The sequence below is a fragment of the Vulpes vulpes genome, chromosome 13 (assembly GCF_048418805.1).
Source record: "Vulpes vulpes isolate BD-2025 chromosome 13, VulVul3, whole genome shotgun sequence".
NCBI lineage: Eukaryota > Metazoa > Chordata > Mammalia > Carnivora > Canidae > Vulpes > Vulpes vulpes.
The window spans coordinates 18505930-18527749 of NC_132792.1; the positions used below are offsets into that span (position 1 = coordinate 18505930).

The 21820-nt window shown below is 40.2% G+C and overlaps 1 protein-coding gene across 13 annotated transcripts in view; it reads left to right on the forward strand.

Annotated features, from left to right (window-relative positions):
* ENPP2 (ectonucleotide pyrophosphatase/phosphodiesterase 2) overlaps nt 1-21820 on the forward strand; it is a 111100-nt gene that overhangs the window by 62739 nt on the left and 26541 nt on the right. For all 13 annotated transcript variants that reach the window (XM_072734017.1, XM_072734016.1, XM_072734012.1 and 10 more), the window contains exons 10-17: nt 2865-2930; nt 3580-3652; nt 10762-10870; nt 13709-13834; nt 17741-17772; nt 18451-18578; nt 20674-20761; nt 20927-21014. In XM_072734017.1, the coding sequence (XP_072590118.1) occupies nt 2865-2930; nt 3580-3652; nt 10762-10870; nt 13709-13834; nt 17741-17772; nt 18451-18578; nt 20674-20761; nt 20927-21014 (710 nt within the window). The remainder of the gene's footprint in view (nt 1-2864; nt 2931-3579; nt 3653-10761; nt 10871-13708; nt 13835-17740; nt 17773-18450; nt 18579-20673; nt 20762-20926; nt 21015-21820) is intronic.

Consider the following 21820-nt stretch of genomic DNA (forward strand, 5'->3'; position numbering starts at 1 on the left):
AGCCTTTAATGTAATATACTTAACAAATATATCATGAATCAGTGTGTCATCTCTCTGGACCCTGGAATCTAGTACATAATAGTAAAAGCTAACATTTTTCTAAACTCGATGTGCCATGCACTATTCTAAGTGTTTTACATGTATTATCTCTTTTAATCCTCACAACAAACCTATGACATAGGAACTATTATCCTCATTTTATAGAGGTATGGAAAGGTTAAGTTACTTGGCAAAGTCTCATCGCCAACACATGTTGGAGTCCGGATTCAAACCAAGGCATTGTGGCCTCAGAGCGGATGCTTTCACTCCCTGCCCACTACTGGTCAAGCACCGCATCCAACGGAGGTGTTAGAGGGTGCGTGTTCTGAGCTGGACACAAATTCTATTGGCTTGTATTTTTCCATTAGCATCAAGTAAGTCATCAGAGTCCCCTTTTGTGACCTAACACCAATTATATAAAATAAAGCTGCTTGTAGGTAGGTAGGGAAGTCAGGTAAGATGGAAAGGCTACAGCATTTGCTTTTTTCTAAGTTAGGAAAGAATTTGAAACATGTAATTATTTTGTTCAGATAAAGGGGGATTTCTGAGACCGATGAATTAAATACCTGACGTGATTAGCTTGGCTTTGCTATGCCTATTTCTTTTTTTTTTTTTTTAAGATTTTATTTATTTATTCATGACAGACACACAGAGAGAGAGAGGGAGAGGCAGAGACACAGGCAGAGGGGGAAGCAGGCTCCATGCAGAGAGCCCGACATGCGACTCGATCCCAGGTCTCCAGGATCACACCCAGGGCTGAAGGCAGCACTAAACCGCTGGGCCACCGGGGCTGCCCATGCTATCCTATTTCTAATTCAATTATAGAATATAATAAACAGGGTCCCATTTATTTAAGAGCATTGGACTTTGTTTAAATTAGGACTCATTTTATGGTAAATATGATTTTCTGGGCTGGTGGGACAGTTCTAGACTGAGAGGGGGTCAGAGGAATGAGCAATTTCCAATCTCTGAGAGTTGATGGGGATGGGTGGGGGTGGGCATGGGGAAAGAGTCCTTGATGGGAATTCCTGCCAAATCTCGGCTTCTCCCACAGCTCTGAAGATGTATCTTTTTCCTAGCTTGCTCTTGTTCACATCCACCAAGAGTAAAACTTTGGCTCACCAACACTCCATAGTAAGTTTTTAATAGAGTTTAATAGAGTTTATTTATTTTTAGAGCAGTTTTAGGCTCACAGCAAATGGAGCAGAGGATACAGAGACTTCCCAAATGCCCTTTGCCCCCCCCCCCACAGGCACAACCTCCCCATTACCAGTGTGCCCCACCAGAGTGGCATGTGTGTTACAACTGATGAACCTATATCCACACATCATTATCACTCAGGGAATGTAATTTATACTAGGCTTCACTCTTGGCCACAATAATTTTTGCTAACCACAATTAAACTTGGGCTTAGGTTGAGTTCATCATAAACAAGCTCTAATGCCCAATCTTGGATGGGGGAGCAGAAAAGCATGTTGTACTCCTTGTTAGGAAAGAATAAGTGAATTTCCCCATAAATAAAAACATTTCTCTGCTTGGGAGCCTCTTAATGAAACTCAGCCCAGGATGCAGTACTATCATGTTAGCTGAGAGCTCTTAAAGAGAGTGCCAGATTTCGGGTAATTATATTTCAACAGAGGAATGAGACTTAAACACAAAAGTCATTGTGGATGAAGATTATACCCTTTTTGTCAGTCTCATAATTATATGTGCCTATTCTTGATAGATTTTTATAGAGCTAGAAGAGAATTTCAAGACTACCTTTCCTAACCCCTTATTTTATAGATGAAGAATCTAAAGTTTCAGATTAAATAATGTTTCTAAAGTCTATAGGTCGTTAGAGATAGAATGATAGCTCATTATGATCATTAATAAAAATAAAGGATTTTGGGAACATACTATGTTCTAGGTACTGTATGTGCCCTTTGCTTGTCTTGTCTCATTTTTTTTTTAAAGATTTTATTTATTTATTCATGAGAACACACAAGGAGAGAGAGGCAGAAACATAGGCAGAGGGAGAGGCAGGCTCCATGCTGGGAACCCGATGTGGGACTTGATCCCTGGGTCTCCAGGATCTCTCCCGGGGCTGAAGGCCGTGCTAAACTGCTGAGCCACTCAGGCTGCCCTACTCTCATTTTTTTTAAAAAAAAGACTTTATTTACTTATTTGAGAGAAAGCAAGTGAAAGGGAGGAGGAGCAGAGGGAGAGGGAGTAGTAGACTCCCTTTTGAGGTAGGACTTGATCCCAGGACCCTGGGACCATGACCTGAACTGCAGGCAGACGCTTAACCGACTAAGCCACCCAGGTGCCTCTGCCTTGTCTCATTTTATCCTAATAACCAGGCTGTGTGCGACGTGTTTTGCTATAATCTTTCTTTTATGGATACTTAAGCTGAGGCCCAGAGAGGTCAAAATGGCATAAAGGTCAGAAGAGGTCACACCACCAGCAAGATGCGGTTGGGGGATACAAGTCCTGGTCCCTCTGTGGCCACAGCTAATGGCTTTACTTGCTAAATGGCAATGTTTCTGAACCCAGGGTCCTTTCTGCCTGTAGCAGAGGCTGTGATCAACAGGGCAGGTTCCTCATTTTACTGTGAATCAGAGTTTCCAGCCTCATCTTCTATGGCAGAGGTTGAGCAATACAATATGTTGCAAATGGAGTGGAAGTTTAAACACTAATTCTAAAGTGGGCCTTTTATGACAACGAAGTGAAAACACATGGTGGTACATAGAGAGCCCTTGGCCTGGGTACCAGAACAAGCACTCATTGGGCTGGAGTTTGATGATGCAACTTAACATCATGCCCTGCTTGTTATTGCCTCACAGGGTCATCCCTCATGAGAGGAGAATATTAACCATCCTGCAATGGCTCACCCTGCCAGATGATGAAAGGTATTTGTTTCCATCCCCTTGACTTTCTCTCTCTTTTCTTCAGGACCTTTCCATCCTGGGATAGAACTGGGTAAAGACCAGTTGGGCATAGTCAAGGTTTGGGATTACTAAGTTTTGTGGTTCTCAGCCTTAAGCATGACTGACATAGGGTATTGGGGACCATTTCATGAGAGGGGTTAAATGAGCTTAGCTGTTCATCCTGGCCACTGCAGCTGAGCTTGAGGGAGTTTCTGACTTTGATAAATGAACCAGCAGCATCCCAAGAACTGGGGAAGCATTAGGACCCACTTTCAGGCTGCAGAGTGCATGGTTCATGTGACTTTTCACTGGGCAATATTATCTTGAGGCTCAAAGACCTGGGTATGTGTTCAGATAATCCTTTGTGACATTTGATCCCTGAAGGTGGTTCCAGGCAGTTACCACTGTGCGGGTGGTATAGGGGCTGGTGGATGTGGAAAAAATAGAATCTTAAGCACCACCCCCCTCAAAGAGAAATGAGAAAGAGATATTTTCCATGTTAAGACTAACAGTGGTTGGGAGATTAATTAACTCAATTTGGGAGGATTTTTTTTTTGACATGTAGGGATGCTTAATATTCTTTGTTGTATGTGGTTTGGTGGAGATTCTGAATCTTCCAATTTTCCCGTAGGCCTTCAGTCTATGCCTTCTATTCCGAACAACCCGATTTCTCTGGACACAAATATGGCCCCTTTGGCCCTGAGGTTAGTAGCTTATCATCTGCCTGAGGAGAGCCTGTGCCCCTGGGCTGTTGACTTTATTTCAGGATTTGTACAAAGTCTCTTGGGTATGTCTATCTGCAAGGTTTATACCTAGTCAAAGAACTACAAAACTAAAAATATTAAAAAAAAAAAACCTTAAACATACCAGTTTCTCTTACAGGAATTTCATTTCAGATTGATTTTCTACTCAAACATATCCTAAACTTGGTGTTCATAAGAGGAGTATATGGTACCCCTGAAGGCATCAGTCAAAACGTGCAGGATCAGGAAGGATTAGCATCAGGATCAGGAAGTAGAAAGGCATCTGGAGATGAAACGGGCAATACAAAACGCTCCAACTGAATTTCAGCTCCCTTAAAATGATTATGCAGTTCAGAGACCGTAGGTCAGCTTAGTGGCTCTAATAGCCTTAGCAGGTACAATCAATCAACCTGGCATATGTTATGTAGTACTGGACATTTTTTTTATTTGATAAATTTTGACATAGGTACATACCTGTGAAACCATTACCACACTCAAGATTGTGAACATATCCATCACTCTCCAAAATGAAATTAATTCTTTTTTTTTTTTTTTTGAAATTAATTCTTAATTAAGAGAAAATGTACTACTGAATGATTCTATTTAGCAGAGCAATGTATTGCTATCAAACAGCAGGAATCTTAGTTGAAAACAATCTGTTAGACGATATCTAGTATAATGTCAAATTCAGAAGTGGGAAAAAGACAGTTGTGTTTTATCATGTCCCTCATTCATCTGGAGATGGAAATCTTCCCAGTGTTGGAGCATAGATCATTTTAAAACCGATTGAATTTGCCAATCTAAAATGATTTCTACCTCTCATTCTAACTAGTGTGATGAGGTCTACATCAACACACTGAAACTTGATTTGGGATGAGAAATCGTTTCAAAAACTCTGCTGATGGGAACTGGTTCCCAATCTCTAATAGCCTATGACAGCACTGTTGGTGATGATTAAGTTCACGGTGTTTAGCATAAGATTGAGTAGGAGATACAGAGAAATGTGTCTTGGTTTAAATATTTTTGAGCAAGATGCAGCATATCTAACCAAAGGCTGTAAATACAAAATGTACCAAAAATACCTAACTATTTTTGAATGTTTTAACATCAATTCTGCGGTGATTTTTTTTTTTTAAACACTGGAAACTAATGGCTGTGTGAAACCATTGTTAGTTTGCCTTAAATCATTGAAGTTATATAAGTCTGATGCTCTTTTTTCCTATCCCTTTGATGTTTAACGAGTGTCGCATGATTATGAAACACAAATGATAAAATGAGATAAACATCTGCATGAAACACAAATCTTACTCTTGCCAGAGCAAGCATGGCTGTTTTATCTTTAGGATGACTTTCTTTGAGATTAATCTAAAGTGAACAAAAGGAACCACATTTTATTAAAATGTTAAAAAAAAAATCCTAAGCAGTTCCATGTGCCTTACTTAAAAGTTGAACTTTGCTTGGATAATAATATCCCCTAAAAGACCCTATGGTATAGGAGAGCCAGAGGTTGGTATAGCCATTCTTTTAAAAGCAGGAGGCTGATGCTTAAGGGGGTGTGGGCTTCTCAAGTCACCTGGCGGGTAAGTGGACTTAAAAGCAGAATCTCAGAGCTCCTGGACCAGGGTTCTTCCCATGGAACCCTTTAAACCTCCAGGAGATAAGCAGAGTGATTAGGTAAATAACTATGTTCAATTCAGACAGAAGATTTTTCTTTATGTTAAAAATTGGCTTTTTAGCATATAAATGAGATGGAACTCTGGTGATCCTTAGTTCTTTAAGATTTATACAGCTCAGCAATAAGCATTCTTTATCCACGAGCATCTCTGGATTTCTAGTAAGTGTATTTCAGTTGTAATTACATACTTGAAAGCGTATGTGTGTGTGTTTTAATCAAGAAATAAATTGAAAGTTTTCTAAAATGTCTGAGCAGTGATAAATGGAACATAATATAGGATGCTTTAATTTGTTGTAATGATGGTGCTGTGCCCAGAGTTGCTCAGAAATATACAGAGATTTTTGTCCTCTAAAATTTTTTGAATTAAGACTTGGAAGTATTCATGCTATGTTCTTTCTAGTATTAATATTTCTCATAAACTGGGATATTTTCATGTATCCACTGGTAAACACTTTTTTTTTTAAGATTTATTTATTTATTTATTTATGATAGACATAGAGAGAGAGAGGCAGAGACACAGGAGGAGGGAGAAGCAGGCTCCATGCTGGGAGCCTGACGTGGGACTTGATCCCGGGACTCCAGGATCACACCCCGGGCCAAAGGCAGGCGCTAAACCGCTGAGCCACCCAGGGATCCCCTGGTAAACACTCTTAATTAGATATCTTGGAATGTGTGTTCAGTTATGATAACCTGACAGCCTGACCACTTTCTTCTGGTAAGGCAAGGAACATTTTCAAATTTCAACTGTTTTTCGTTTGGTTCTAGGTATTTTAGTTTTTCTGAACAAAAAGCAAAACTGTTTATACTTTAAAAACATGAAACCAAAACAAGCCAGCAAAACCTCTCTTCTGTAGTAGACTAATTGGTTTATATCAATTATATACATGTGGTATGTGTATAAAGACTTTACAAGCTGAAATATTATTTATAAAATCAGTAACATGTCATCATTTACATCTAATGAGAAAATACCTTGCATTTGAAGTTTAATTGAAAAAATTTAGTCCAGCAGAATGTTATGTGCTACAACACAGTTGAAATCTGTGCCTTATTTGCTTAATATCTGAGTATACTTTTTTCAGGATAATTCTCAAAGGCTATTAAATGAGATGACCAAACATTGGGCTAAAAGCTTCAAGAAATGGTGTATTGCTCCTGGTTTCATAGTGTAATGGTGAATGTTCAGAAACATGCTTGCTTTTGATTATTGGCACAATCTTTTTCTCTTTGACCTTCTATGCTTACTCTGTGACTCCTCGTTGGGCTGCTGTTCCAGGCCTAGAGGCAGAGCTTTGGCTGGCTAGTTACTATCTTCAGATGGCAAAGTATCCTTCTGAAAAGCAGGGAAATTTGCCCCTCTACCTCCCATCCTCCTAATAACCTCAGGCTAAATCTTCTAAAGTCAGACTAAAGTATGGCTGGTCCGTGAAAACTTAGCTTTCGTCTACCTCTAACATTCAAAGAAGGAACTACATGCGTTGTAATCCCTGGATGAGAACTCATGTTGACTAAATTCTGTTTCTCCTGCTGCTCCTCTAACCCACTGCAACCAGAAGGGCTCGCTTGTGGAGTCTTCTGAATGTTGAGGTCTCTTGCAAATGGCCGAGTGTCTGATGGGCAGACGAGTGCTAGCTGAAATGTGTTCAGTGACCATGACCTGGGAAACCCTCTTTTTCTCTTACTTCTCTTCTCATGAGAACTGCCTGAAACTAGATGCATTTAAAAACCAAAACCAAAGTCCTTGGGGGCTGTGTCTTTCCATCGCTCTGCCGGAGAGAGAGGATGAGGTAGAAATGGAAGTGCCTTTGTAGTCGCTTGCTCTGGAAACGGTGACATGGCATGGCAGATGGCCTCCTCTTGGATACACTAACACTGTTCCTCCTCCCGCCCCTTCCTGCATCTGAATGATTCTTGGAGCAGTCTCGCCGAGAGAGACTCAGCTAGGGAGATATCAGGGCTTGCTGCTTTAATTCACCTTTGCACCATCAGCAAATCAGGCGCCTGTTGTTCTCTGGTGTTGGGAAGTCCCAAAAGGTTATCTTCCTTATTCGACTTCTGTGTCAGCCTTTGCCACTCTGTAGATTTTCAAAACAGGATGCATAGTCCACCACTCATTACCCCCAAGCAGGGGGTTTCTGAGGAAGAGTATTAGCAAGTAGACTCTTTCTTCATATGTATACCAAGATGAAGTGATATTGATGACTTTTTGCACTTAACCTAATTTTACAAGATAAATTTTTAATTTTTATTTATTTACTTTAAAGATTTTATTTATTCATGAGAGACATGCAGAGAGAGGCAGAGACATAGGCAGAGGAAGAAGCAGGTTCCCTGTGGGGAGCCCAGTGAGGGACTTGATCCCAGGACCCCGGGATCACGACCTGAGCCAAAGGGAGATGCCCAACCACTGAGCCACCCAGGTGTCCTACAATATAATTTTTTAAAAGACAGTTTTGTTTATGGTTATCTCTTGGCTTAGAGTTCCTCTGTACTGAAAACCTAAATTATCAGTGAAAAGTTCTCTCTCCTACTGAAAGTCCTGATTTGTGTAAGGACACATTCACGGCCAAGGAGGATTGTTTATTATTTATGTTTCACTCCATCCTTGGCTTACATCTTTTTCCCCAATCCTCACCAATGAAGGTGACACTTGCTATGATATATATATATAGTGGTGGTGTGAACAAATATCTGTCAGATTCTGAATTGGAGCCACCTACATGAATCCCATTGTCACTTTGAAATGACCAAATGGCTAGTGTCCTATTTGGTTTTCTTCTAGTACTTTAAAAATGGAGAGCTTTTCATAACTAAAGACCAGTCTCTCCCTAATGCAGGAGTTATGGAATGCAGAACTGCATGTCACCTTCAGATGTGACCACGAGTAGGCTCCTCAGCCCAAGAGAAAACCACATGACTAGATTCTCTTAAACTCTATTCTTGCTCTCAGTGAAGAAGCTGTGACGGCAGCATCAAGATGGATTTAGGAGGCTTCTCTCTATAGAGTTCCTTGAATCATCCCTTATACCAACTTTTTCTCGTGTAAGGAGCCTTAGTTTTTCTAACTAAGGCTCTGCTGAGCCCCGCTGGCAAAGTGTGAGCTTTATTATCTGACCCAGAGGGCCAGACGACTTCTGAGTCCAGACATCTCTATCCGCCAGTACAGGAGAGTAGTTATGGCTCACCTCTTACTCCGGCTAAGAGACCTAAGAGGAAGGTTACCCCTAAGAGGAGACAGGAAAGACCAGTTGCTCCTCCAAAGAAAAGAAGAAGAAAATTACATAGGATGGATCATTATGCTGCGGAAACTCGTCAGGACAAAGTAAGTTTATCTATTGTTCCAAAGCTTTGTGGCGGGCAGGTCTCAGTTGAAGGTTTCCTCCAGTGCCTTGGTTTGAAATCAGCTGAATTAGTTTCAGAAAAACTCTGGTTGTGTCATCCTTGGCTTTGAGTCCAGAAGGATCTGGTACTTCAGAGGTTGACATTAATGTGAAGACCACCTGAACTTTCAGCAAGACAGGAAAAATGAACCTTCCACTTTCTTTAGAGTTAGTTGCCCTAAAACTAGTTTTAATATTCAGGCTTGAGTGAATGTTAGGAAGGCTGGTGGATTTGCTTGCCCTTACTCATGGAATCTGTTACAATGGTTTGTCACCTTGGTTCTTGAGAACAATCCAGCAAAGCAGCGAGGAGATTCCTCAAGGATAATATAAAGTAGGACTCAATAGAAAATTGGCTTAGATTACTGGCCTGTACCTTCAGAGTTTAGGAAAGGTTTTAGGTTATAGACAAAGGAATAGCTGAGACAGAAAGAGGAAACAATCGGTAGTTGGAGTTGTGCGTATTTTCTCATAGTGACACGAGTGGTGTCTTCTCTTTTTGTTACATTCAGAACAGGTTGTAGCTTGTCACTTCTCTTGAAACCTTCAGATACCTTTGGGACATTATCTTGCTTATGAGTGAACTAATCACTGAGAAGGAGGTCCTGGATTTCACCTGAGTGGTCTGACATAAATAAGTCATTGCTAAGGATTGATGTATATTGTTAATTTGTTTTTGTTTTTGTTTTTGTTTCTGTTTTTTTTTTTTTTTTTTGTCAAAGAATACATCTTAGAGGAGAGCATGCTTTACTCAGAAGCAAATACCATTTAATCCCACTGCTAATCCCAATGTGTTAGCCCTTCAGGTGATGCTTGCACATATCATTCTGAGACTTCCACTTGTGACTTACTCCTTGGGACAGAGTTTGAAATACTAACTCCTGTCATGGAGAAAAACAAGTTTACACCTGATTTTACTGAGGACATGATATGAGAAAAGGTTTTGAGTCATCTGAGAAGATGCCTTTGGAAGATAATATTATATGTCTGCAATAAAAAAATGATATGCAGATCCTTTTGTTCTCACCAGTCATCTTGGATGTATGTGTGTGGTTGCAGCGAAGTCGTAAAATTAATCCGCAGTACTGTCAAGTGTTTGCCTGATGAGACATTTCTTGGAAAACTTTCCGTTGCATAGAGATGACAGTGAGAGAGGAAGGCTCTAGTGTGTGGGAGCATTCATGTTGTTAGAGGATTCCACTGGAAGCAAGAACGTGAGAGATGGAGTATGTTTCTTAGGCTTTGGAAATGTTCTTCAGAGAACTGAGCTTTTGTGTTTCCTTAGGCTGAATAAGAAATCTAGAACAAGCTCAGTGTTTCACTTCTTGTGAAGGTAGGACTTGTAGATTCTTTTTTTTTTTTTTTTTAACTCAAAATCAGCTTGAAGGGGACTAAACTGAGAAGCAGTAGCTTGTTTCTTTGAAGAGGTTCTTCTATCAAGAATCTATTGTTCTCAGACATTGACAGTTAAGTTCTTTGAAACATTAGACGGATTCCATTGTATTAATGATGTTCTCATTTAGCATCCAGTGGAAGGGTATCATTTTACGTCAGAACTGCTCTTGATTCACTTAGCCTCCATCTTCTCACCATGGTTCAAAACCTGATGTGATTTCACTTAGCGAACAAGAGGCTTAAACTATCCGTCTGACTTTCTGCTCACTCTCGAAGTTCTTGGATTTGAAATTTGAATAGCATTGTTACATTTTAGAAAGGTCATTTTATCTCTAAAAAAGAAAGAAAGAAAAAAAAAATTGCCCTTAATGTTTCTGATGTTTTTATATCACAGATTTCTGAAAGGAATTGGATGAGGAGAGGCTTTTATATTCCTGAAATAATACAAATTAAAGTGCTCAGAACAGACTTCCATTAAGAGTGGTGGGCAAATCTCCCTAGACAAAGCTCTGCCTCTGGGCCTGAAGTTTTCTTTCCAGAATGTTCTAGGGGTAGAAGACCTATGAGAAACTGAAAGGAAAAAAATCAGCTTGCAGGGACTAATTTGTTCCTTTTTCCAGATGACAAATCCTCTGAGGGAAATTGACAAAACAGTGGGGCAATTAATGGATGGACTGAAGCAACTGAAGCTGCATCGCTGTGTCAATGTCATCTTTGTTGGAGACCATGGTAAAGCTTTGTTTTCTCTTTGCTAATAGGACAGCTACATAGATCATGTTTCTGATGGTGTTGAGGGGAGGAACCTTTGCCCTCAGAATCCCAGATTGTATTCTTCACCTCCTTCCCTCTTTCTTCAGGGTAGGAAAAGAAATCAGGCCATGACTCCTAAGTATGAGATGACCTGAGATGACTCTGGATCATTTTGATCAAAACCAGGGACTTCCTGTGTCTTCCTTTTCTTCGCAGGAAAGAAAGTCTTTCTGCAAAGTTCTGTGTCTTACTAAAGTGTGGCAGACAATTTGCTTGTGGTATTAATCTCTTCCTTTGTGAATGTGACATATTAGGTCCTACTACCTCATCCCCAAAAGGAGCCTACAGAATTTATGTTGGCTAAAAAAAAAAATAAATCTAAGTATGATAAGAGGAAGAGACATAGGATTCTTATCAAAGAAGAGGTGTATAAGTAAAATGATAACCTTGTATTTACTGAGAGAATTTAAGACCCAAAGCAGAGGACCTTGCTTCAGTTACAGAAACTGTTAAAGAGGGGAAGAAGCAGAGCTTTCCTAAATCACTCTATAAGGCAGAAAAAATTCATGACTACTTTTTTGAACATCATAAACATTAGATATTATAGAGCTTGAAGGGAGTCCTAAGAAAGCATTCTTATTTCCTAGCTGTGCATCCTGTAATCTAGAAAGTGCCTCCTGCATTCCAGAACTATCAAATTGAAAGAGTTACCCTGGAATGTGGGACTGCTCCCTTCGAAGAGAGAGTTTGGGAGAAAAAAATTGGGAGACTCTTTGGTAGTTCTGTTAAGAAGGGCAGGCAAGTCTCCCTAGTCTAAGGTCTGCTTTGGGCCTATAGTTTTCTTTCCAGAATGTTCTAGAAAATCTAGGAGAAATTAAAAAAAAAATTGGGCCTGCTTTGGGCCTGTAGTTTTCTTTCCAGAATGTTCTAGAAAATCTAGGAGAAATTAAAAAAAAAATTTTTTTTGTGTGTGGGACTAACTTACTCTTTGTTAGGGGCTAAATGTGACTCTGCAAAATCATGCCCTATATGTTTGACTTGGTGGAGAGCTACAGATAAGGCAGAGAATCTGGAGCATGTGACACGGCTGATTCAATTTAAGTTGCCTGGAGGTGTCAAGAGCATTGGGTCACAGGCTGGAGCCTGATGTCTAAGAAGTGGATGGGTCCCAATGAGTCATACGCTGGAGCATTATAAAGGTCTTAGATAGATGAAAATCTTGTCTTACCAGGTGCAGGCCTCTGAAATGAGTAGATTGCTTTGGTTTTGGGAAACCATAGCATCCCTTTCTTAAAAAAGTAGTATGGCCTAGTGCTTCAGAGTCTGCGATTTGGGGTAAAAATGGATATCAATGGAGTTCAGATTGCACTATGCCACATAAGAGCAATGAGGTGCAACGTCTTCAAATGTAGAATGAGAACACTAACACTAACACCATCTACACAGAGCTAATCTGGGGATGAGAGGTGATGATGCTTGAGAAGAATTTCACATATGGTCTTTGAAAGCAAGAGAGATGGTTCACCTCTGGGGTGGCAGAAATGACTTCTTAGACATGTAACAAATGGAAGATCCTTCCAGTCTTCCACTAATATGTATTTGGAGACTTTCTCTTCCTGAGGTAACAGTGTGCTAAAGCATAGTAGCTGTTCATTGTTTTAATTTTTCTTTCTGACAGTTTAAATGGTAAAAGACAAATTATATACCCTTCGTGCTATGTTGGGATGTGTTCTTGTCTTCATTTCAATTTCTATTGAATAAGAGGTGGGGTGTCTTGATCTAGGAATCCCAGAAGGGAATAATTTGGATTTTATCAGGTCTGTGTCACTCTGGGTTATATTTCTTTGTTCTAAAACCTTAGGACATCCTTTACAGAATCTCTTATTTCCTCCATCTTGGAGAATATCTATATATGGGATTGTGCAAGGCAGTTTATGAAAGCTTCACAGTTCCATGTCGTCTCAGAAATTCCAAAATGACCAGCCACCATAATTTATTGTTCTGAGATTTCAGTTTGGGTTGTTCTTTACTTATTTATTTTAAACATTGACCAAGACTTTTTTTTTTTTTTCTGGTGGGGGCAGGAAACAAACCTTACATGGGGAAGGAATACTTGCTGGTTAAAAAAATTCCCTACCTAGACCCTTTATGTGTTCTAGTCGCTAGCCTTCAGTTTTGACTGATTACATTGTTTACAACTTGTTTTCAGCAATATTTTGTTTTTCAGTTTGGGTGGTCAGTGGGGCTGACATTTTTTTTTCTCATCTCTTGTTGCCAGTATTGTTTTGTCAGTAACATCCAAGGCCACCAGTGGAGACAGAGTGAGGACTGGTGATTATGTGCTCAAGTCAAGAGATATATTAGAGAGAGAGAATTGGAAAATGACATTTTATAAAAGAGACACAGAACTATATATTCCAGTTATTTATACCACCCCCAGCTTGGAAGAGTTTGAAGCAATCTGGGACTTTTTTTTTTTTTTTTTTTTTTTAGAATAGACCTTTTGATGATGACTATGTAAATAACTTAAAAATGATCATACTTCTTTTGTCTAGCTGTTCTTGCTGAATGATTGTTGAGATGATGCATTTTTCAGCTAGCACTACAAGATGATGTGACTAAATCAAAATCTGGTGAAGAGGTGATATAAAGAAGCGTTACAAAATTTAAAGTCAAGTTAAGACATATCAATAGAGAGGGATCCTTGCATTAAGTTGTTACAAACAAATTAAGAAGATGCCTGGATGTTATTTTTAGTGTTTCTGCTAGGAATTTAAGTTTATAATTGCCTGAAAACACTTCTTTTTCTCCCCATAGGAATGGAGGATGTCACATGTGACAGAACAGAGTTCTTGAGCAATTACCTGACCAATGTGGATGACATTACATTAGTGCCTGGCACTCTAGGAAGAATTCGGTCCAAATTTAGCAATAATGCTAAATGTAAGTTGATTCTTAAAATATCAAGTTGTCACATGGTAATATAGTAGAGTAGATAACAGCTTATTCTCTGAAGCTGGAGTATTTGGGTAAAAAGCCAAATTTTGCTACTTCTTAGCTGAGTGACCTTGAATAAGTCACGTAAACTCTCAGCCTCAATTTTTTTCATCTGAAAAATGGGATGATAACAGCCACGGCATCGAGTTATTGTGAAAATAAATCTCTGTACGTCATTTAGAGTGGGGCACATGGTTGCATTATGTAAATATTTGCGTGTTTTCTTTATGTGGAAAGTACACTTAGTTTGAGACATGCATATAACCATGAGCTTTTGTTTACAGGAGAGGAACATTTCGACAAGAGGTTCATGCTTACTCTTTAGCTGAAGCTGGGGAGTCCAGGGCAGGGTGGGCAGAAGCACACTGAGACCCTGAACGTCGCTAGGAGTCCAGCTGAAGGGGACTCTTCACCTTTATGAGAGTGATTGACAGAACCCAGGAGAACTGTTACACCCTTGGGAAGTGGTGGCCGTTCTGGAAGATTAGATATAAACAGGAATAATCTTATCACTAATGTTGTACACATTCAGGGCATGATATGCTACTGACAAGAACCTTTATTTTTTTAATTTTTAAAAAAGATTTTATTTATTTATTCATGAGAGACACACAGAGAGAGAGTCAGGGACACAGGCAGAGTGAGAAGGTAACTCCCCAAGGGGAGCCCAATGTGGGACTTGATCCCAGGACTCTGGGACCATGCCCTGAGCTGAAGGCAGATGCTCAACCACTGGGCCACCGAGGCATCCCAATAACCTTTATTTATGGACTAAGATGTTTTAGGTGGTGCCCACCTAGCTTCTGAGAAGTCCACCGTTTATTGGAGACATGCTGCGTTTTTTGGGGAAAAAAAATCCCTTAGAGGTTTTAGCCTTGGGAATAAGAAACCATTGGCACAAGTGTAAAGCTTTGGAAAATTAAGTTTTTCCCAAACTGCGTTCCTGAGTCAACACAAATGGGAACCATTCCAAGGTCAGCTCCAGGCAACGTTGTAAAATAAACAAATCATCTGTGTTTCTGCGGCTTCTCTTCCATGCCCTTTCCATCCTCCGCACCCTCCCCTCTCCTCTGCTCACTTGAGACAGGCAGGCCCTGGCCAGAGATGGGACACCAGTCACTATGGTACCTGTTGATTTAGTACCTGCATTTTAGGGCTTATGCAAGAAAGGTTTTGTCTATTTCAAAAGGTCCTTCAGGCATCAATAAATATAATGGGGAGGCTGTTTTAGGGGAAAAGGAAAACTTTCTTGGGGCCAATGAAATAATAAGTACCAACGATTAAAAATTTCATACTTTAAAACCCTTACATATATGTGATTCTGCTTAGTGAGGGTCAGTAGAGTGGGAGGTTAGCAGCACAGACAATGATGGTAGGACGTCTGGGTTCAAATCCCAGCCTTACCAGGTGGTCACTCTATGACCTTGGGCAAGCTACTTAAATGTTCTGTGCCTTGGTTTCCTCATCTATAAGGCGAGGATTGTTGGAAAGATTAACTAGAGATTATCTACATATCACTTAGATTAGCTTTTAGCTTGTAGTCAAAGTGTATAAACGTTAGCTATAATGTGACGTCTTGGTCACATCACTATTTTCAGCTAAATACATACACAGTCATCTTTAATCCTTCCAATAACTCTGGGTGACAACTTTTACTATCCCCTTTTGCAGACAGTAGAAACCAAAGCTCAGAAAGAGGTGAAGTTACTGGCCAGGAGTATGAGAGCTAGGAAGTGGCCGAGCTGAGGTGTGAACCCAGATTCACCAGTTCTTAAGCATCAGCCTGTGCTGGGACTTCTTCCCTTCTTGCAAAGGGAAAAGCTGTCAGCATGAGAGGCCTGAGAACTTCAGAACTGAAGGGTTGGTGTCCCAAGCATGGACTTGGGCACTTGTTATTTTCCAGTAACTCTCTGGGATTTATCTGAGCACAAGATTGCCCTAGGCTATTTATTTTTCTTCATTATCAAAGAACATGAACTCACCCAGTTTGGTTCCTTTAAGCACTGTGGTTTATGAACCCACAGTGTAGAACTTCGATGAAACATGGCTTGCTCAGCTGGATTGCTAGAGTCCCAGTGTGAAAGCCCCGCTCTGCTAAATGTCCATTGGCTTAGTGAAGATTCTAGTAGCACCTGCCTCCCAGAGTAGCTGTGAAGGACCAGAGAGTGCCTGCAAAGCTGTCACAGAGGGACTGTACATGATAGGGACACAATTTCGGTTAACCATTGTTGCTACTGTTATTACTTCCTTGCTTTATTAAAAGATGCAATTATGGGGCCCTTGGATGGCTTAGTCAGTGAGGCATCTGCCTTAGGCTCAGGTCATGATCTTAGGGTGCTGGGATCGAGTCCCACGTTGGGCTCACTGCTCAGTGGGGATCAGTGCTACTTTTCCCTCTACCCTCCCCCTGCCCTGGCTTGTGCTCTCTCTCTCAAATAAATAAATAAAATCTTTAAAAAATACACATCTAAAGTTTAACCACAATTAAAGTAGAATGGGGTCCACATTTTAGCTTTGGATTTCATGGCTTTAGAACCCAGGTTCTGAAAACTCCCTTTGAAACATGTGTACTTATACTGCAAGGCAAGCTTAGTCATGCATTTTCAACAATTAAGAACAAATATTTATTTGTATTTATTAACAAATGCTTGTTGAGCGCCTACTATGAATAAGGCCCCAGGGATACAGCAGGAAATGACATCGGCATGAAGATTTAAATCTCAGGGAGAACTGCTTCATGAGAGCTGCTATCTCTTCTGTACTCTGCTTTCCTTTTCTGCTGGTTCTATAATGACATACTGAAGCAAATTTTTTGAAAACAAAACAAAATCCAACCAACCTACAATCTGCTGTTTCTCTCCACACCCCCCCAAAAGGGGCCTTCAGATAATATAATCCCATCCACAGTTTATACACAACCATCATTTACATAGTTTTGCTTTTAGCTAGTTCAGGGTACTGACTAAAATATCTTCTGTCTGCTTGTAGTGAAGATAAAGAGGCACACACATGTGCGTGTCTGTGGCTGGGGAGGAACAGCTCTTTGGAATGAGACCCATGGTGTTTCGGAAGAAACAAAACTCCTTTTAGAAAAAAATGAGTCAATGGAGTAGAAGATTCATCTTAAAGTGGATGATAACTTGTTTCCAAGATCTGTAGATAAATAGGAAGTTACACTGAAAGCCCCAAGTGCCCAGTTTGGTTCCTGATGTCAAATTGCAAATACACTGAAGCCAAGATCCAGGGGGATCATTCGGGGGAAACCTAAAGAAGATGTTTACCTAGCATTATCCTTGCACCCCAGGAGGAGGAATCCTCTTTCAGAAGAGAAGAACCAGATTTAGCAGGGAAATTTACCATAGGAGTATTTCCATTTAATACCTACATTCTTCACTTATCAAAATATTAAATAAAAAGATATTAAATACTTACACTCAATTTTACATATATATATATATTTTTAAAAGTTTTATTTATGTATTTGAGACAGAGAAAGAAAAAGAGAGAGAGAGAGGGAGAGAGAGAATGAGCACAAGTGAGGGGTGGGAAGGAGCAGAGGGAAAGGGAAAGAGAATTTGAAGCAGACTCCCCGCTGAGTGCAGAGCCCAACACAGGGCTCCATCACATCACCCTGAGACCACCACCTGAGCCAAAACTAAGACTTGGACGCTTAGCTGACTGAACCACCCAAGAGCCCCAATTTGGCATGTATCTTAAACAAAGCCTACAGTGATAGCTCTTCTAAGTGGGGGGGAAAAAGAGAAAGAATTGAGTCTTTTGCTGTAAAAAAATATTTCTTTCAGGGGTTATTGTCATCGCTTTTGAAATTGTTTTCCTTCCCTTTTTGAACAGATGACCCTAAAGCCATTATTGCTAATCTCACGGTAAGTGTTGCATGTCACCCAGCCTTTGCCTTGGAGGAGCTTCCACACACTCACCTCCTAGGCTCACCTACCCTATGGGGCGGGAGGAACATTTTCCTTACTGCCCTGCAATCCCATATATTTGTTTCTCTAAGAGTTTTCAAAACTTCAAAACTGCGGACAGCTGCAGGCTCCCTAATGGGCTTGGCAATGATACAAACTGAGAATATTTGATCTTTCCATTAGAACTGAAAAGTACTCATTCATGAGTAAACAAATCCTTACTCTCTCTGAACCAGATCTGCCCATCACCGTGTTCCATCATCCCCCCATGCAGGATGTAATTACAGGACCGAGTGTGCGTCCTCCTCCCTTCCCACCCCACCTCCCACCCCTTGACTTGAAGTAGTTGGAAAAGGCTTTAGAGTTTGAGTTACTTTTAGTGATTGTCTCACAAGTCAGGATCGTATCTTAAAAATTCCTAACTACCCTCTTCCATGTCATCTACCAAGTTATCAAATCCCTTTTGAACTTACTTGTTTTCAGCTTGTATTATTTGATAAGGGTTAATAAATTCCATTTACTCACTAACCAACCTTGTGTTTGGCTTAAAACTTCCTTTGACTTTCTAGAGAGAGAATATCTAGGACTTTTCTAGAAAATATTCCACATAAAGTCCAATGTCCATTTATATTTCAGTGTAAAAAGCCAGATCAGCACTTTAAGCCTTACATGAAACAGCACCTTCCCAAACGCTTGCACTATGCCAACAACAGGAGAATCGAGGACATCCATCTATTGGTGGACCGCAGATGGCACGTCGCAAGGTAACTTGGGGATTGGCAGGGACTGTTTTTGATCTTCATAACCACCTCTTTGGCAACTGGAGTGCTATAAGGTCCTTAGCCATCAAAAAAAAAAAAAAGAAAGAAAGAAAGAAAGAAAGAAAGAAAGAAAGAAAGAAAAGAAAAAGAAAAATCTCAGTTGGAAATCCCACCATTTGCAAAGACTTTTTAATGCTAGATAAACAATTAGTGCTGAGCCAACACAGCTCTGATTTCTGGATCCCACCTCTTGGTGTCTCTTTGAGGTGTCTCAGTGCATCTCTGTGTGGTCTCTCTCTTTTCATGTTTAAAATTTACATTCTAGCCTCTATTCTTATTACTTGAGTAGATCTAAAGTGTGCCTGGGACATTGACCTACCACAACTGGACTGATTTGGTCTTGGTTGACAAGACTTAACTGGCAGCAACGTCTTTAGAGGAGTTTAGAAAATGTTGTTAATCTTAAAACTTCTGTTACTGTGGGCATGTTTTATATTGCCTTAATATATCAGAGGTTTACCTTCTTTTGAACTATAAAAGACTTTCCGATATTTAAGAGACCATTTCTTGCTCTTGAATCTGGTGTAGAACGTGTCCAGAAATTCTAAGCAATTCCAAAGGATTTATCATTAAAAGTTAATCCATTTTCAAACATACCTGGTGGAAACCTTAGTATGCTCACTCTCGCTCTGATTTCCTCCTTAAGAAAAGCTCTGTGAGCCAATCTGTGGTAATAATTGAACTACCATACACACTCTAGTTGGGTACTTCAATGAGCTTACAAAGGAGAAAAGATGATGAGAAGGTGGCAGTCTTCTAGAAACTTACATCAGTATGAACCATCTGGTGAGACACATGTGACAAATACATAAATATCCTACCGTCATTGTCAAGGGACTACACAGAGTTAAATATGTAGGATGAGGAAGAGAGATATATGAAGACCAAAAATTATTGAAATAAAAATAATTTAGAACAGACATGAAGAGTCTTCATGGAATAGTTACAAAGGTGTGAACAACATGGGCTTGGCTGAGTGTGTCTTCTCTAGGACCTTTTATGTGGCTTGGAAGAGAGCAAGTTTGGTGCACTTGGTAGGTTGATATGAAGGAAAACTAGGAGCTGAGTAGAAGTGAGCGATGAGGACAGTTGACCAAATTAGCAGAGACCACAGCTGGGTATTTTGATCATCAGTAAATTTTTAAAAACTCAGCTCTTGTATTGTTGAGTTATCATATGTATAAATATCATTATCCTAAGTGGAAGTACTTTTCCTGAGAGTGGGGACCCAAATGTTTAATTTGTTTTCCACCAAGTACTTTAGTTCAGTGTGATAGACCTTGTAAGTGCTTACAAGGATTCATAGAAATGGGACCCATGGGAAAATTTGTATTGATTAACATGAAAGTGTTTTGGAAAAGTGCTTCATGACATTTAAGCAAAAGGCATCTTCCTGTCACAACTAGGAAGGTCAAGTGGTTTTGATGCCTAGAGAGCAATGTTTTCACTTTCTATTTCTAAACAGAGATGTCTAGGTAAGTCTGAGCTTTTGTTTGATATGTCACTATTCAATGTAGGTTTACCACTCAGTAGTACTCTCTAGTTACATTATACTGATAAGTAAATTTGTGTGCAAAAATTTTTAGAAAATATAGATCTCTATTCATTGATGAAGAGTCCCATGTTTAAAAAGTGCCTATTATGTGCTTGGCATTGAGCCTAGTGATAGGGATATAGGAGTGAACCAGACAAACATGGTCCCAGAGTGGAGAATCTTACAGTTTTGGAGCTGGTGAACATAGGCAGACAGAGCATTACCTGTGACAAATGCGTTGCTCAGTGCCAAGCATGAGGTACGAGGAAGGTACTTGACTTCTGTTCAGAGGTTCCCATGTGTCCTGGGTCAATTGTCAAAATAAAGCCACCTGGGGAAAAGGAATAGCATCATCTTTTCATCACTGTAGAAAGGATACAATTCAATTAGAGACAAAAATGCTTGTAAAGTCCACTTCTTAGAAATTTTTTGTGTGACAAAATTGGCTTTTATAGGGGGATTTCATGAGAAATCCTGACTAATCCTACAATTATTTCTATGTAGGAAACCTTTGGATGTGTATAAGAAACCATCAGGAAAATGTTTTTTCCAGGGAGACCATGGATTTGATAACAAGGTCAACAGCATGCAGGTATGACCGTCGTGCTGCGAGTTGAACATGTATTTTAGTGATTTTTAGGAGGGGCAGAGAAGTGGGCATGGGTGAAATTGTACAGTATTCCTAAATAGGGGAAGAGTTAACACTGGATATTAGCAATGTCTAATTGTTTCTGTTAATTTTCTTTTCTTTGGGAAGACTGTTTTTGTAGGTTATGGCCCAACGTTTAAGTACAAGACTAAAGTGCCTCCGTTTGAAAACATTGAACTTTACAATGTTATGTGTGGTAAGTCACTTATTTAATCACAGCTGATGAAGCGATCTAAGCTATCATATGAACTTCCTCAAGGTCAGAGAAAGAACTGAGGTGTCTGTTTTCTAGGACCACTTCACCTCCAGCAAAAAATGGTGGTAATGTGCCCACTGGTTCGAAGGACAGGATCTCATCCCCTTCTAAGGCTTCTTTGTCTTCCTTTAACAGTTGACTAATGGGGAGTTTTCATAGTGTTGCTGTTGGCAGCCTGTGGCTGATCTCACATCACATTACAGTTTGACACCACTGGTCAGAGAGCCGGTGAAGCAAGAAGAGTTCCTCACAGAGCTTTCTCCCCCCTCCATCTCTCGTGTTGCAGCCCAGTGAAAATGTTGCCAGCTTGTGTCCTGGCCAGCTATTTATGTGCTCCTAATTATTTTTCTTCCTTGAGCTTCTACTTGCTGAATGAGGACAACTTTTCCTATTTAGTAAGGGAGTGCCAGTCTGGTGGTTAGAGGGGGAGTCTGAAAGTCGGGTCTCCTGGGTTCTTTTCCCATCTTGGCTGCTAGCTCTTCCCTGTCCTGCCTCTCAGCTTAGGCAAGTCACTGTGTGCCCGCTTGGCAACTGTTCACTTGCTATGAAATCAGCCTGTTCATTTCACAGCAGCCTTCAAGGCTCTGGGCCAGAGCCTCCTCTTCTCCCCATACTCCTGTGGAGTGCATTAGAGGGCAGGCTAGGGGTTATTTACTGATCATAAGTCTCATTTCAAAAGGTGGGGTGAAAAGTCTTAGCAGTGTAGAAAGACATTGACACTGACATCGGTGGACATAAGCAATAGC